The sequence below is a fragment of the Giraffa tippelskirchi genome, chromosome 4 (assembly GCF_054371585.1).
Source record: "Giraffa tippelskirchi isolate mGirTip1 chromosome 4, T2T-mGirTip1v1.2.pri, whole genome shotgun sequence".
Taxonomy (NCBI): Eukaryota; Metazoa; Chordata; class Mammalia; order Artiodactyla; family Giraffidae; genus Giraffa; species Giraffa tippelskirchi.
In genome coordinates this window covers 137,570,542-137,588,081 of record NC_137278.1, presented here as the reverse complement: position 1 = coordinate 137,588,081, position 17,540 = coordinate 137,570,542, and the positions used below count along the sequence as shown (strand labels likewise).

The 17,540-nt window shown below is 38.8% G+C and overlaps 2 protein-coding genes across 8 annotated transcripts in view; one reads left to right on the top strand and one right to left on the bottom strand.

Annotated features, from left to right (window-relative positions):
- The window catches only part of PUS7L (pseudouridine synthase 7 like), a 25,171-nt gene extending 21,608 nt beyond the window's left edge, over nt 1–3,563 (bottom strand). Inside the window, exon 1 of one of the 5 annotated variants that reach the window (XM_081593609.1) lies at nt 3,224–3,563. Coding sequence is in view for 2 of the 5 variants with exons in the window: in XM_081593606.1 (XP_081449732.1) it covers nt 977–1,008 (32 nt within the window). In the remaining 3 variants the exon portion in view is untranslated. Of the gene's footprint in view, nt 1–183; nt 3,034–3,223 lie in introns of those variants that run through there. The other 4 variants (XM_081593607.1, XM_081593606.1, XM_081593608.1 and 1 more) reach the window with 4 other exon arrangements.
- The window catches only part of IRAK4 (interleukin 1 receptor associated kinase 4), a 26,360-nt gene continuing 12,017 nt past the window's right edge, over nt 3,198–17,540 (top strand). Inside the window, exons 1-6 of one of the 3 annotated variants that reach the window (XM_081593611.1) lie at nt 3,198–3,291; nt 9,119–9,288; nt 11,673–11,818; nt 12,623–12,805; nt 13,195–13,355; nt 14,444–14,508. In XM_081593611.1, coding sequence (XP_081449737.1) covers nt 9,128–9,288; nt 11,673–11,818; nt 12,623–12,805; nt 13,195–13,355; nt 14,444–14,508 — 716 coding nt within the window. In that variant the 5' untranslated portion in view covers nt 3,198–3,291; nt 9,119–9,127. Of the gene's footprint in view, nt 3,408–9,118; nt 9,289–11,672; nt 11,819–12,622; nt 12,806–13,194; nt 13,356–14,443; nt 14,509–17,540 lie in introns of those variants that run through there. The other 2 variants (XM_081593612.1, XM_081593613.1) reach the window with 2 other exon arrangements.

Here is a 17,540-nt window from a genome sequence, read left to right as displayed (position 1 = left end):
TTCATCTATTAAAATTCCAGGATTAAAATGGGTTAGTTTCAAGTTCACTTTTAATATATCATTGGTAGACCAACAAAGAAGAGACTAGAACATACACTTTTTTAAACAATGATTTGTCTGAACTCCAACCCTGGAACCTAAAATTTCCAGTTAATTTCACTGAATCTGTGACTAGATACTTACATATGGAGGGATAGTGCTGAGGGAAAGGGTGAGGAGAAGACAGGGAAAAACAGTCCACACTGACATATAATGAAGTTCTAAAAACAATTTGCAGGATTTCCATGGTGGTCCAGTGGTTAAGACTCCAAGCTTTCAATGCACAGGGTGCAGGCTTGATCCCTGGTCAGGGAACTAAGATCTGCTGGGCATGATTCCGAGGTGCATGGCCAAAAAGCAACAATTAAATAAAACCAACATGCAATGTGATTAGGCTTCAAGGAAGGCTTATGTTAACCTTGGACCTTAAACCTTCTTGAAAGCTCAGATACAAACTTTTTCAGTTGACCCCTAAGAAAATTACAACCATCTCTCTCTGGTATCAGAGAGAAGAAACCTTTACAGAGCTTCTTGAAGCAAACTTCACTCACTCTTCGCACAACCCATGGCTACCACATGGAGTTTCAGGAAAGATAAAATGCCCAAGGAACTGGTACCGCTCCGTTCTTTGTGTTCATCATGCTCTCCAGGTAATACATCATCATCTGGACCTTCGTCCCATTTCTACAGTGTATTCTATTCATCTGAACCAATTTAGAAAACCACCTCCACTCCATCCTTTCTGTCATGTGGAACTCACAGAAATTTCCTAAATATTCTACTTTCCTAGGAAATAGGATAGATTTATTTTTCCTCATTCCTTAATTTCCTGCACAGACTCCTCAGTTTCTTGCCTGAACTGAAACCTGGCTATTTCCCTCAGGCTGCTTCTTCTGTAGTTCTCTTATGTGACAGCTATTTTTCCTTTCATACCCACCTGGGGACCTGGAGGTTGTAAATATTTTCCATGTTTGCCACTGCTCCTTCCAAACCACTTCTTCCTCCTCTACCTCCTCAAATCCCATTTCCTTTGAAGTTCATGCCATCAGGCTGTACTATTTGCTGCCACCCTCTCTCTAGTCCCAGGACAATTCTTCTTCACTCACTAATGACTTTAATACCTAGCTTAAAATCTACTATCCAGCATGACCTCCACGACCATCTGTATGGATGATCCATTTAACATCACAGTCCCTCAATTCCTTAATCTCAACTTCAAATCTTCCACTTTGTCTTGGTCTTAGCTTTGATTTTCTCATCACCAAAAGCTGCATCTCCTTTAAGCAGCTGGCTCTCTGATTATTCCCATTGCCCTTTCATCACCTCTATTTTAATATGTCCATTCCAGAAATTCTTATACACTGTGAAGGCCTCTAATCTCTGCTTCTATTACTAGTCCACCATAGTCAATTTTCCACATAGTAGACAGAATGATGACTTTAAAAGGTAAATTAAACCATATCACAACCCTATTTAAACCTTCTAATCACATTTACAATAAAATCCAAATTACCTACCCTGGCTTCCAAAGACTTCTAAGATTCTGAACTCTGTTCTCCGAATTTATCCTGTACCCTTTCCCCATTATCCACTATACCCCAGCTACACTGGCCTTCTTCAGTTCCTTTATGCCAACTGTTCCTGTTGATTAAATCAGTCCCTCTTCAATAATATCCTTAAAGAGATCTTCCTTGACCAATAATCGGAAGAAACCAGCAAGTCACTATTTTTCATAAAATCTTATTTAATTTTCTGCATATCATTTCTATTTAATCACTTTACTTCACTATTTACTATACACCTACCCCAATTAAATGTTTGCTCTATGAAAGCAAGAACCCTGTCTGCCTTATTCACTGATTATCTCACAATTAGAACAGAAATCAAGCACATAGTAGGCACACAATCAATACTGATTATTGAATAAATAAAATGACTAGTACAAAATAAGAGCAGTAAGAGTGAAGAGGAAGAAAGAGGGGATCACTTTTGCCTAGAATAATCAGTAAAGCATAATGCAAGAAGTGGTCACATTTTCAAAACAGTTCAGGAGACAGAAATGAGGCAAAGGCATAAGCAAACTATGCAACGTGTTAAGAAAAAACTGAACAGCCCAGATACAGAGCAGTAGGAGAAAGTGCTTTCTAGCACAGTTCTGGAAAATATGGCCGGATTAGTGCCGAACTAGGTAAAACACTTTATGCCCTGTCAGGGACTTAGAATCCATTGAGTGGTTAATCGATGGCCACTGGAGGTGTCTGAGCAGGAAAAGAACACACTCCTAAAAGATGTTTTAGTAAGATGACTGATAGTACTGAGCAGGATCAATCTGTTGAACAGTTAGAGGAGATCGAAAGCAACAAGATGTGATCAAGAGCTCAGCTGTAGGAAGAAGATATGAAAACATTCTAAGTTAGCGGCATAGGAGAACAATTTGAGAATACAACGATGAGGGAATTACAACCAAGCATCTTCGTAAGAGTGCAACCGTGCTGAAGGGCAGCCAAGGAACCCACACAGAGTTGAGTTCGCATGCAACAGATGTGTCGATAAGCCTGCCAGGCGGACATGGAGAGGGCAGTTTGGCGGACCCAAGGCTTGGGAATTTGGATTGTGGCTAAGGGCAGAGTCTAGGAGGATGTTAAAAAAGGACAGTAGCTCCTCCTATTCCTTCCACCGCCAATGCTCCACCTAATTCACTCCTACTTCCTACTTCTGCCACCAACCAGCACGACTGTCTCCTGCAGTATAGACTTCAGGCGCTTTCAAAAGCACCCCCGACACAGCCATTGGCTCCACGGGCGTCTTCTCCTCCCCCATCCCCGCCTAACTCAAGGCGCGATACTAGCTCACACCGCGCTCCTCTTGGGGACGGAGGGTCAGGGTCTCTATGCCAATACTGTCATCGCCCCCTGCACAAGCCCACGTGGCGCCAAGAAGCTCAGCCCGTTCTACCTCAAGTCCAGCTGAAGGGTTTCCTCCGCACCTCGCCGTGCGCATGCCCGGAAGCCATAAACTAGCTAGTCTCTGACAGAAGAGTATTTAAAGGGGCAGGCTCCCACTTAAAGAAGCGCCTTTCTGGAATTTTTCAAGCAGTGGAGCGGCCAGGAGGAAGCACTAAGAGGAAGGGGGCGGAGCGGGGCGGGACCTGACGGATTGGGCACGCCCCGACCCTTCTTAGTGCCTGGGTCCGTAGGTCACTGGCTCAGCCTCACGGCGCCCTGTGCGCCTCTGCGCCCCGCGTCCGGGCAGGTAAGGGGTTCCGGACTCGCGCGCCACTTTCTCCGCGAAGTGTCCGAGGTCTGCGCCCTGGCCCCAGGGTTGTGGAGGGACTGCTTGGAAGGAAAATCGACTTCTCTTCAGCCCAAGTGAGAAAAGTTTGAGGGGAAGTAGGTTGCGTGGGCAGCGCTTGCTCCAAGATAAAGACTTGGGTGGATCCCTAGGGATTAGAAAGTTGGTGGGACCTGTGGAGGACCGTGGGGCGAGGAGAGGCGTCACTCGGTGGCTCTGTCGGACCTCGCCTCGAGTTTCTCAACTCCCGGGCTATGTGTTTAGAGAACCCCGTAACCAGGAAGTAGGACCAGCACCCAGCAAAGATGCTGGCTGCGTGGAAAGCATTCTTAACCCCTACAAAATTCTAATAAGCTGGTTTCTCAGGCTTCCAGGAAATTAGAAAGTGGAGCGGCGTTGTCAGTACGTTATCAGATGGGGAAAGTGTACCAACAGCCTGGAAAAGAGAGGGAACAAAGGGATGAAAAGCAATCTCAGAAAGCATTGTAGCCATTTAGGATGGGATGCTGGGAAAAATTGAAGGCAAAAGAAGCGGTAGCAGAGGAAGAGATGATTGGATAGCATCACCGACTCACTGGACATGAATTTGAGCAAATTCCCAGAGATAGTGGAGGATAGAGGAGCCTGGTGGGCTATTTGGGATCGCAAAGAGTGGGACGGGACTTAGCAACTGAACAAGTGCCTCAAAAACGTCTCTGCCTAAAAAGCTGAAAGCAGAGAATATTCAGATTTGCCTTTTCCCTTTCTGGGGGTAATCCTTGAAGAGACCTGTCAGAAAGTTAAGATTTCTTTGTTTCTTTTGTTTGCATGCCAAACGTTCATTTGACGTTTGCTTACCCCTGTCCAAACAGAAATCCTGAACTTCCAGGCTAAACATGCTCCTTTCACAGTCTTCTCCATCTTATTGTAAAGGTCAGGAAGCTTGTTCAAGCCAGAAACCTTGGTACCAACTTCTCATCCTTCATAGCAGCATACAGGATTCTGTGTGATTTCTGAGGTTTCCACCTCAGAAAATGTCCATCATCCTAGGAATTCTGTCTTTGCTACCACTCTGATGGAAGCCACAAGCACCTCCCACCTGGATTATCGATGTACTGACTTAATTGATCTCTTCCTGCTTCTCTGCCCTCATTTTAATATACTTTATTCAACAATAATTTAAACAGCAGTTAAACAACAATAATTTTCAGCAGCAGTCCCCGATGTGCTTTTAAGACACAAGTATAGAGCATTTCTTTCCTCTTCTCAAAATCTCCCCTGTCTTCTCATCTCCCTCAGAAGATAAAAGTGAAGTAGGACCATAGGGGAGCTGGCCCCATTACCCCTCTCTTCTACTCTGCTTTCCTGCTCCCTCTTCTCCAGTCTTACTATCTCCTTGTGGTTCCTCAGTGAGCCCATTCCAGACCCTTACGTTCTCTATTCCTTTTGTCCAGACACTTTTACCACAGATATCCCAGTGGCTAGCTTTCTCATTCCCTTAAACCTTTAATCCCATGGCACCTTATTGAGGCCTACTCTGAGTACTCTATTTAAAATTAAAACCCCTTCTCATTTTTTTTTTCCTTTTCGTTTGGTATCATATAAAGACTTCCCAGTAGCGCTAGTGGTGAAGGACCCACCTGCTAATGCAGGAGACATAAGAGACTCGGGTTCCATCCCTGAGTTGGGAAGATCCCCTGGAGAAGGAAATGGCAATCCACACCAGTATCCTTGCCTGGAATATCCCATGGACAGAGGAGCCTGGTGGGCTACAGTCCATGGGGTCACAAAAGAGTTGGACATGACTGTAGCGACTTAACACAGCACAATGTACTGTAGAGTAAATGCTTATTACCCATCTTCATCTATTAGAATATAAGCTCCATGAATTCAGTTAAGTTTTTTTCTTATTTTCCTAATGCTTTATCTCCAGGGACCTGGATCAATATCCAGCACAAAATAGAGACTCAGTAAATGTTCATAAATGAATAATATTTTGGTTTTTGAAAAATATATCCAAAATGTTTCAAATTACTTACCATTAAGTTAAATTGATTTTTGAGGATGGTATTAATATATTAATATATTATGTTTAATTTATGGCATATCAGCAAACATCCCAGTTTGAGACGGGCAGCCCTGTATAACTTATTAGGTCTAGAAGGTATCACAGGCTTTTGTTCATAATGATGGTGTTGGGTTGTCCAAAAACAGACAACCACTTTTGATCTAGGTAAATGGTTATCTACAATACTTTACTGAAGAAAGCCTGGGAGTGAATAATGTATTTTCGGAAGATTATAAGCATATTAAGGATACTATGCTTAGTAACATGACTGTCACCATGAAAAGCTTAGCTGTGTTCTCAGACCCCTTATTTCCACTTCCTCTCCTTCAGTTGCCTTTCACTGCTGTTTTGAAATTGAGCTTAAATAAAACTCTACACATTTCTTTTTTTAAAATGTGACATAAGACTAACTTCTGCCTTGCAATAATCATCACTACATTTTCTTTGATCACTTATTATTGATAGGATTAGGTATCTTTTGATTTTTAATCTATACAGAAATTCTTAGATATGACCATCTCTGGTTTTCAGATGAAGAAACCAAAGTCCAGAGAAACTGAGTTATTGACGCTAGTCACAGTTGGCTTGTGGAAGAGCTACATTAGAACCCAAAGTCTTCTTGGAAAATATATTTCTACTATGCACTCATTGCTCCACCAAAACTGTTCTTAAGTCACCCAGAGGCCTTTTGGTTTCCAAACTGAGCACACCATCAGTATTTATCTGATCTCTTAGGGACTTTTATACCAATCTATACCCCATTCTAGAAATCTCTGGTATGCTACTCTCCAGGTTTTCTTAGCTTCCATGACTTATCAATACTTTTTTTTAAGTTTCTTTTTTTCCTCTTCATTCCTCACAGTCTTTATATTCCTAATAGGCAGGCCCATATTTCTTGTTGCTTCAGCCAATTATTCATATATGAATATGTGAGAATGCTCATACATGAGGATTCTTTATCAAAACTTCTATCCTAATCTCCAGACTGTATATTTAGCTACTTAGTGCCAGCTTCCCCAGATGGTGCTAGAGGTAGATATTTCACATTTCACATTGACCAGGACTGGACACGGGACAACCCACTCCAGTATTCTTGCCAGAAAAGTCCTGTGGACAGAGGAGCCTGGCGGGGTATAGTCTGTAGGGTTGCAAACTTCTGAGCGAGCACACACGCAGAACTGGACACATTATTTCCTCTATCATCTGCATAATTACCCAAGCCAAAAAAGTTAGGAATCAGCTTGTTTTCCTCAGTCTCCCATCTTTGTAATGTCGTGATTTTCCTCCAAAATCTTTGAAGCTGTTTCTTTTCCATTCCCTGACTGAATGCTTTCTTAAGACTTCATTTCTAGATTATTGTAAAGTTTTCAAACTGGTCTCTTTCCTTAATATGCACCCCTTCAAGTTTTATCCAGAGGAATCCAATTAACCAAACAAGATCACTTACCACCTTTCCTTAAATCGTGCAGTGGCCCCCCTGTACCTTTTAGTATGAAGTTTAAATCTCCCATTTTCGTATATGAGGGGCATGATGACTTGGCCCTGCCTACCTCTCCAACTTCATATTTTACTGCTTAATGACATGTATGTATCCTAGGGTCCAGCCTAGGCACTCCTGGCCTTAGCCTAACCTGTGCTTTCCCATGCTAATCCTGCTGCCTGGAATTCCCTTTGGGGTTTATCCTCATTCCTTCCAACTACCCTCCCACCCAAATCTGTCTTCAGACTTCAGACTCTTTAGACTTCCTTCCTTGATGCTTCTCCTCTGGGCCCCATTAACACTGCTCACACTTCTTGTAACATTTATACAGAGTGTTAAGTAGTTGTAGCCCCCATTAGATTGAGAAGCTTGAAAACAGAGATTTTCTCTTCTCTGTAGCTCCTGTCAGTTAGTGCAAAGCCTGACATATATCTTTATTAAGTGTATGAATGAATGAAAGGAAATGACTGGTCTTTCTAGAAAAGAGAATGACATGAACAATGAATTAGAGAAACAGGGATATATGACGTGAATTTGGAATCAGACATGGGTTCAAGAACTAACTTTCACTTACTACTTTCATAAAATAGAGATGCCAACCCTGCCTCAGTCACTGTGAAGATCAAGTGAAATATATAAGTCACCTAGCATAGGCAAGAAAGTCATTCATTTGTAATACTGAATACCAATTTCTGGAGTATGCTGCTGCTGCTGCTGCTAAGTCGCTTCAGTCGTGTCCGACTCTGTGCGACCCCGTAGACGGCAGCCCACCAGGCTCCCCCGTCCCTGGGATTCTCCAGGCAAGAATAGTGGAGTGGGTTGCCATTTCCTTCTCCAATGCATGAAAGTGAAAAGTGAAAGTGAAGTCGCTCAGTCGTGTCCGACTCTTGGAGACCCCATGGACTGCAGCCTACCAGGCTCCTTCGTCCATGGAATTTTCCAGGCAAGAGTACTGGAGTGGGGTGCCATTGCCTTCTCCGTGGAGTATGCTAGTAATTAGTTATATATTAGTGAATAAAATGAACATTACCTCTGAATTCATGGAGCTTATAGTCTAATGACGGAGACCATTATAAGCAACTAAACAAATAAATACATGATTACAAACACATTGTGCAGTGATGAAAGATAATTAGGTTGAGAGTAGGTGGACCTACGTCGATGTGATGAAAGAAGGCTGCAGAGAAGAGACTGCCAATATAGAGCCTAAGACACAGGAGGACTTTTTTCTTCTTACCCTTTTGTATCATCTGAATTCCATACCACATGAATCTAGTCTTTACTCCCAAATTAATTATAATGCACTTTTAAAATAAAAATATGTAAGGGAGCAGGAGAGTAATTGATAGGAGAATATTTAAATCTACTTGTTTTGATTAATTAGAAGGAAAGGCCACTGGCCTGCTAAGAATGAGTGAGGTAGAAATCAAATAAATTATGGGGAAAGCTAAAGGTGTGAAATAGTCACTCAGGGGGATGAACAAAAGCAAGTGAAAGGATAAACAGCAGTGTTGAAGGCCCAGTGAAAAGGGGTCCCCTAAATTTGTATTCATACCAGTCTGCTCAGTTACTGGATTCTCCACAGCTATATTCAGCAGTGCTGATATACAAGAAAAATTGTGAAGTTTGTCCCTAGCTACAACTATCCAGGATGGAGTAGCAGAAGAATAGGGGACTGAGCAAATAAAGGTTCTGCCTAAAGAGTAGTTACATGGTAAACCACAGGGTTCACCTTAGTAGGGAATGAATTATAATCAGGCAAGTTTGATGGACTAAAAAATTGTGGCAGAGTCAAGGAAGAACATGTTACATAAAAAGGTAGCGAATAGACCATCTTTGAATGCAATACAAATTATTTCAGGACTTTTTTTTTTCACTTCTACCAAAGAATGTTGCATAAATATTTACTAGTAAATAAGTACAGATTGAGAAAAATATTTTAAATTGAAACATATTTTTATAATACATTTGATTCCTGAGTATGTTCGCATGAATTTTTGTGAAAAAGTACACTTTTTGCACTTTTTTGTAAATTTCACTTAGAAAATATTAATGTCAGAAAAAAAATCCTGTAATTTTTAATTAATATTTAGAGGTGGAGAAAGACTAAAATATCAATGTCTTGACTTTGGAGTTTTCCTTTATTACAGTGTAATAAGTTGCCAGCATTTCCTGTGTTAGAGCAAAGTGTGATGTATAAGCTTATAGATGTCATCACTAAAACTGCTGTAAAATTTTAATGAGAATTTTCCATATTTTAGGAATAAAAGATGAACAAACCCATAACAGCATCAACATACGTGCGCTACCTCAGTCTTGGACTAATTAGAAAGCTGTCTGATTTTATTGATCCTCAAGAAGGATGGAAGAAGTTAGCAGTCTCTATTAAAAAACCATCTGGTGATGATAGATACAATCAGTTTCACATACGGTAACATAAAAATCTTTCTCTTTTTAAATTCTTACATCACAATTTAGAATGATTAATAGGTACAAATACTGTCTAATGCTGCAGTTTAAAAAATAAACCTCTCTCTAGGGGAGGTAATGGTAATAAATCCCCCCCCCTTTTTTTTTTTTTCAACTTTTGCTTCATTCTCCAATATATCAGCCAGATCAATACTGTGATCTTGCAAATAAGTTTTTACGGTTAAATTCATGTATGAGTCTCTAATTCACTTAAGTGGTATATTTGGGGAATTCTTCAAATTGATGTTTTAAAGTTGCTCGTACATGTATACATCTGTAAATCAACTTCTTAGTTCTTACCCTGGATTTTTCAACACTATCTTCAGAAAAATTCCATTCTATTTGTCTCCACTTGATTTAGTGTGAGATATAAGTACAAATTTTGTTTTTGTCAGTTATTTCAGCCTAAACTCATGTCAAAATATGTCTCTGGAAGCAAAGGAAAATGAATTTATTTGTGACTTTCAGCATTAACTTGAAAAAAATCTGAAACTTTAGGTTTCATATTAGCCCTTCCAGGAAATGTTTTCTCATGTGAAGGATGAGCATCTTAAATTATTTGGAGGAAGCTTAAGTTTAAACCTCAAAAACCATTTTTATAGACAGTTTGTTGATATTAACTATTAAAGACCTTGGGAAAAGGGACTCCCCTGATGGTCCAGTGGTTAAGAATCTGCCTTCCAAAGCAGGGGACGTGGGTTTGATCCCTGGTCGGGCAACTTAAATCACACATACCAGGTATGGGGTAGTTAAGCATGTGTGCAGCAACTACTAAGCTCATGTGCTCTAGAGCCCGTTTACTGCAACTGGAGAAGCCTGAGCACCGCGATATAGCACAGCCAAAAAACAAAAAAACCATTGAGAGCATAGTTGAGGGAATGAGGAGAAAAGACTCTTCTTTACAGAATAATGGCAGCAAATATTGAAAGAATGAGAGAACTAAAAAATTACCAATTTACAACAACCAGTGAGTAATTGATTATGGAGGACTCATCAGTGAGTGATGAAACCCCAAGGCAAAAGGGTGTTGTAGAACAAGATACCCACACAATTTCAAAGTATATTCCACAGATGATTTATGAATTGCAAAGGGAAAAAGGAGCTTTTGCAGAGAAAAAAATCTGCAGTACACTTCCTTAACCAAGTAATCCAACTGGTGTCATCAGTATTGGTATAGACTGCCATTATGTGCCCCTGGATGTGATGCAGTATAAAGGACACATTGTCATCTATGTAACGTTCTTACCAACAGTTTTTCATCTGAATTTGATTGTGAGAGATTCATCAGACAAATCTAGACTGTGAGAGTTCTACTATACATCTGGTCTAAGTTCTGTAAAGTGAGCACACAGACACAGGGATGAAGAGGGAGAGGGTGAAAGCACAAACACGGTTAAACGTTACCTGGTCATTCGGTGAATCTAGATGGTCGCTCATGGTATTTTTCTTTCAACTTTTCTGTGGGTTTGAAATTTTTTGAAATAAACAAATTTTCAGGAAAAAACAGGAAGAGCTAAGTTGTTTAGGTTTTTAAATTTTACTTTCCAAACTATTGATAGTTGTTTTCTTTTTTATATATGTTTTTTTAATTTTTACAATGCTGTGTTGGTTTCTGCCATACAGTGCAAATCAGTCATAATTATACATATATCTCCTCCCTCTGGAGCCTCCCTTCCTTTTCCCCATCCCTCCTGTCTAGGGCATCACAGAGTGCCAGACTGGGCTCCCTATGTTATATAGCAACTTCTCACCAACTATTTAAAGAAATTTTTCATGAAAAACTGATCTATTTTTTCCTCAGTTGAAATGGAATATAGTTAAGATCCAAGGAATAGTTCTCCAAGTATATGTATTTTGTATTTCTTTAAGCAGCCTGCTTTATTAAAAATCATATGGCTAACAGTGTTAACAAGTCATGTAGGAAACTAGTATAGCTTAGTATGTTGAGAGTACACCTATGTGTTCAGTGAGATATCAGTTTGAATCTCAGTTTGTATACAAGTTTATTGGCTGTGTGACTGTGGACTGCTTATGTCTCACGCTTTCTCTTTGGTACATTAGCATGATGTTCACAGTATCTTTGAGAATTGTATGAGTTCATGTTTTGCCTCCTATGGCCCACTGTAAGTATTCAGTGTCTGTCAACTTATCATCACCTTCAGCCTCTTTTCTTCCTTCTGCCTGTCTTTCCTGTCCTCTGTAATTCTTGCTGATTCTCTTTCTGCCCCTTTCTTTTTTTAATCATAGGAAGTGCTGTGGACAAGAGGGGGGTTGGGGGGAATAATACCTACTTATGTGTTAACTCTGCTTACATAGTGATCTTATTTCTCCGTTATTTGCTTTAAGGAGATTTGAAGCATTGCTGCAAACTGGAAAAAGCCCCACGTGTGAATTACTGTTTGACTGGGGCACCACAAATTGCACAGTTGGTGATCTTGTGGATATTCTGGTCCAAAATGAGTTTTTTGCCCCTGCAAGTCTTTTGCTACCAGGTAAACTGAGCGTATCTATGGTGTCAGTGACTAGGATGGAAAGACAAATGATGGAAATAGGAATGTTTCTTCTCTTCCTTTTTTCTCAGAGTAGATAAACCTTACCTTTAAGATTCTTCATTTTTTCAACTCTCTCCAACTCTTTAACAAACACCCCAGATGCTGCAAACTTGCTGCTGAGAAAATCCTGAAGCTGGTAAGACTTCAGGATTCAGTTTGAACATGCAGTTAAAGTCGGGTAGTTTTATACCAATAGGAAGTTTAGAATGATGAGAAACAGCTCTTGCTTTTTTTCATCCTCAACTTCCACCCTGATGGGACTCTCTGATTTCTTACATTGTGTTGCAGTGGGTTAGTGTCTGGTTGCCTTCCTTCCCCATCAACTACTTTTTCCCTTTGATGCTATTTACCCCAGTAGTTCTCACCCTTCAGAGGGTATAAGAATCACCTGGAGTTCTTGGTAAACATGTAACTTTCCAGGCTTTACTCCAGACCTTATTATCAGCTTTACTCCAGACCTTATTATCAGAATTCTTGAATTAAGTTCAAGGTCAATGTGTTAAAACAGGTACTTCAGTGCTTCTGCTGCAGGTGGCTTATAGACCACTCTTTGGAAACACTACCTTGCCCATCCTTATCCAAATTTAAAAATTCTTACTAGGTAAATTCGTATGAGTGCTGTGAAAATATGAGGCTAATGGGTAGAAACTGAATAATATTAAGTAAATTGAGTTCCTTATTTAACCTGTTCACAAACACTTTTTCTTATGTAACAACAACTTGTATCTTTATTTCGCTTGTTAGATGCTGTACCCAAAAATGTTAATACACTGCCTTCTAAAGTCACTGTAACAGTTCGGCAGAAACCGACGCCCCTCTGTGGCAAAGACAGGACATCTGTGATATCTGATGAGAATCTTGAACAAAACTATGTGCTACCTGACTCCTCAAGTCCAGAAAATACAAATTTAGAATTTAGTGATACACGTAAGTAATATTTGCCATGCTTTCTGCTAGTGAGTTTGTCGTGAGACCATCGCTGCTTGAAAACAAAGCTCTCCTTTTGTTTATATACTCTGGCAATAGCTCTTCTATAGTCTTGTTTTCCTCCTGATTTATTGGGCGGCATCTTCACTGTTTTAGTTTTATAGGTGAGTAAATGTAATAGGACATATGAACAACCACAGAAGCTGTGAAAAAAAAAAAGAAGTAAATATTTACATAGTTTGAAAGGATCATTTTATAAAGAAAATAAGTGACCAGAGTTTAAATATTTGCATAGGTATGAAATATCCAAATTGAGAAAATACTGGAATTGTGAAAAACAATTTCTTTTTTATTGAAGCACTCTTTTTCTTATTCTATTGACATTACAGGTTTTCACAGTTTTTCATTTTTTGAATTGAAGGATGTCACAAATAACTTTGATGAACGGCCCGTTTCTGTTGGTGGTAACAAAATGGGAGAAGGAGGGTTTGGAGTTGTGTATAAAGGCTATGTGAACAACAGGACTGTAGCAGTGAAGAAGCTTGCAGCAGTAAGTTATATTTTCTAGAAGAGAAAAAATTACAGGAAGAGTTGTTTCCTAGTGTGCTGTATGTGAGTGAGTGAAAGTTGCTCAGTCGTGTCCGACTCCTTGCCACCCCATGGACTGTATAGTCCATGGAATTCTCTAGGCCAGAATACTGGAGTGGGTAGCCTTTCCCTTCTCCAGGGGATCTTCCCGACCCAGGAATCGAACCAGGGTTTCCTGCATTGCAGGCGGATTCTTTACCAACTGAGCTATGAGGAAATAATAAATATTAAATTAATCTTTAGGAAACATATTATTTCAGCGTGTATTTTCTCTCAGTAAGCATCATTCTACATTGGCAGTTTTTAACATTTAAAACTTTGTTGAAAGCTACAGACACTATCTCTACAAGAATGTAGTTATACTCACATACATACAATTATACACATAATTTGGGGAGATTCATAAAATAGAAGAGCCGAACTCTACACAGTGCTCCATGTATAATCAATATTAAAACATTAATATTCTAAGATAGTTTTATAAAAATATCTTCCTTATTTACTTTTCTCATTTAAAAATAAAGTTTAGAAAATATTGCAATAAAAAACTTTAAAAATTCTCATCTGCTCCCTCTGTTCACATTTCTATTAGAATATCTTATATTTTAAATCTCTTATTATATTCTAAAATATCAATACAATGCATTTTTTTATAATAAAGATCCCTTTGTCATATATGTTGAAAATACTTTTGCACATCTTGTTTTTCTTTTTGCCTTCAAAATCGCTTATGTTTTCTAACACACTGATTTTTTTTCAGAATGTTTATACAGTAAAGTCTCTTATTATTTCATTTTGTTCCCTCAATGACTCACTGAAGTGTATGTAGTTACATGAGTTATGTTTTTCTCCCTTTCACTTAACCAGCCATGAGACCTTGAACAAATCACTAATATTTCTAGTTCTCAGTTGTTATAAAATGGGGAGAATGATGACTTACATATTTTTAAAAAACCAGGATCTGCTAGATGATCTCTTGTACCCCTTCTAGCTTTAGGAGCCTCTGGGTTATTGTATGGTATTATATTGTATATTGTTTTATATTTTTAGATGGTTGACATTAGTACTGAAGAACTGAAACAACAATTTGATCAAGAAATAAAAGTAATGGCAAAGTAAGTTAATTTGGCAGTATGGTACCATGGAAGAGAGCAGGACAAGAAAGGACCTATTTCTTACCCAGAGTATGCCATCAACTGGTGAAATTTTCAAATATAGGCTAAAATAGTTTAATGAACTTGACAGAACTTTGACTCTACAATTCTATGGCTACATATACTCACTCATATGTGTGTAGATTAAACAGTAGTCGTTATTCTAAATCATGGCAAAATTATATGGAATTTCAACTATCTGGATAGTTGATAATGAAACTATCATTCCATTATCATGTTTTCAGTTTCCAAAATATATGAGAGATAAATTACAGTATATTATATATATGCATGTGTGTATAAATACGTATTTATATATTAATATATACATGGCAAATAGTCCATTTGATATGTTAACACCATAAACTAGGGAAGTGTTATATGCAAGAATGTTTAGAAGCCACTGACTCAGTTAGTTTGAAAATTGTCAGAAAGAGAAGGAAAAACAAATTGGGAAATTTATTCTAATAATTATAGTGATTGATACTTGAGTATATGTCGTTGTTCAGTCACCAAATCATGTCTGACTCTTTGCGACCCCATGAACTGCAGCACACCAGGCTTCCCTGTCCTTCACTATCTCCCTGAATTTGCTCAAACTCATGTGCGTTGCGTCAGTGATGCCATCCAACCATCTCAACCTCTTGCCCTCTTCTCCTCTTGCCCCTAAAAGATCAGGGTCTTTTCCAGTGAGTCAGCTCTTCACATCAGGTGGCCAAATATTGGAGCTTCAGCTTCAGCATTAGTCCTTCCAATGAATATTCAGGGTTCATTTCCTTAAGGATGGACTGGCTTGATCTCCTTGCTTGATCTCCCTCAAGGGACTTTCAGGAGTCTTCTCCAGCACCACAGTTTGAAAGCATCAGTTCTTCAGCACTCAGCCTTCTTTATAGTTCAACTCTCACATCCATACATGATTCCTGGAAAAACCATAGCTTTGACTATACAGACCTTTGTCGGCAAAGTGATGTGTCTGCTTTTTAATATGCTGTCTAGGTTTGTCATAGCTTTCCTTCCAAGAAGCAAGCATCTTTAATTTCATGGCTGCAGTCACCATCCACAGTGATTTTGGAGCCCAAGAAAATGAAGTCTGTCACTGTTTCCATTGTTTCCCCATCTATTTGCCATGAAGTGATGGGACCAGGTGCCATAATTTTAGTTTTTTTTTAATGTTGAGTTTTAAGCCAGCTTTTTTACTCTCCTCTTTTTCACCTTCTATACAGTAGACCAAAAACTGTAATGCATTAACCAATTGTTGTAACTACAGTTTTCGTAACCACCCCCAATACACACACTTTTTTTTTCCACTGAGATACAGAAACATTAAATAACTTTATCCAAGGTCACTTAAACGTAAATATGTGGGTTTTAAATCCAGATCTGTCTGACTCCAGAACTTGGGATTTTGAAATAAATCCTTAATAGGATGTACCAATTTATTCTCATTAGACTCATTGCTATAAATTGCCAATTCTAGTTGTTTAACTTCAAGAAAGAATAGATTGAAATTAATTTTTTCAGTAAAAATAATGTACACTGAAAAAAATAAAAAGACTGTTCAGGATTTGTTCTTTCTACCCCTACCTCCACTCTGCAGTCCTAAAAGAAACTTGCTCAAAATAGATAATCTGGAAAATACAGGAAAATATATTTTAAATAAAGAAGTCATCTCTTGAATATATCACTCAGAGACAACTACTGCTAGTATTTTGATGTACTTGCTTCATGATGAGTGTGTGGCATTTTTTCTGTGTTGAAACATTTAAAATTATTATTTATTTTATTTTTTTTTACATCTACTGCTTTATGGCTTTCTTTTTTTTTTAATTAGTTTATTTTCTATTTTTTAACTTTACAGTATTGTATTTGTTAAAATTATTGCATAACATTCTAGCGAATATACAAATTATGTTTTATTTAACCATTACCCTTCCGTATTTGTTTCTGATTTTCAGTATTACAAATTAAAACTTTGAATCTCTTTGTACATAAATATTTAAGTGAAAATCTGCTTTTTTCATCAGGAGACAGTCCTGGAAGAATTACTGGTTCTGAATGCATGAACTTTTAAAAGACTTTCTGAGTATTTGTCTAAATGACTTTGTAGTTGTTACAATAATTTGGTGACTCAGATGGTAAAGAATCTGCCTGCAATGCAGGAGACTCAGGTTCAGTCCCTGGGTCTGGAAGATCTTCTGGAGAAGGGCATGGTAATGCACTCCAGTATTCTTGCCTGGAGAATCCCCATGGACAGAGCAACCTGGCGGACTACAGTCCATGGGGTCACAAAGAGTCAGACACGACTGAGTGACTTTCACTTCATATACTTCTACCAGCAGTTTATAAATATCAATCTCTGGCCCTTACAAGCAGAATGACCTCAACCTCAGCCAAGTTTCTTAATTGTCTGTTTGTTTTCTCATCTGTAAAATGGGATAATTATTTTAATAATGAAATGTTTCATTAAGTTATTTTAAGAGTTAAGTAAAACAAAGCAGGTAAATCAAGTACCACATGCCTTGTTAGTATAAACTCAGCAAATGTTATCTACTCATTTTTAAAGTGTGTCAATTTGGTGGAAAATGGAATACTTGCTGTTTTAATTTGCACTTCATAGAATATATTCTGGGCTCTCATATTTGTTGCTCTTTAGTCACTAAGTCCTGTCTGACTCTTTTGTAACCCCCATAGACTGTAGCCCACCAGGCTCCTTTGTCCATGGGATTCTCCAGGCAAAAATTACTGGAGTGGGTTGGCATTTGCTTCTTCAGGGGATCTTCCCGGCCTAGGGATCAAATCTGCATCTCCTGCTTGGCAGGCTGATTCTTTACAACTGAGCCACCAGCGAAGCCAGAGGGCTCTCATATATATTTGCTCATTTAATTCTCACAGCATTAATGTTACATAATAGGCATTATTACCCACATTTGCCAGGGAAAGTTGCCTAGGCTCAGTGATGCTGTTAACTTGTGAAAGGTCACATTTCCAGGAGG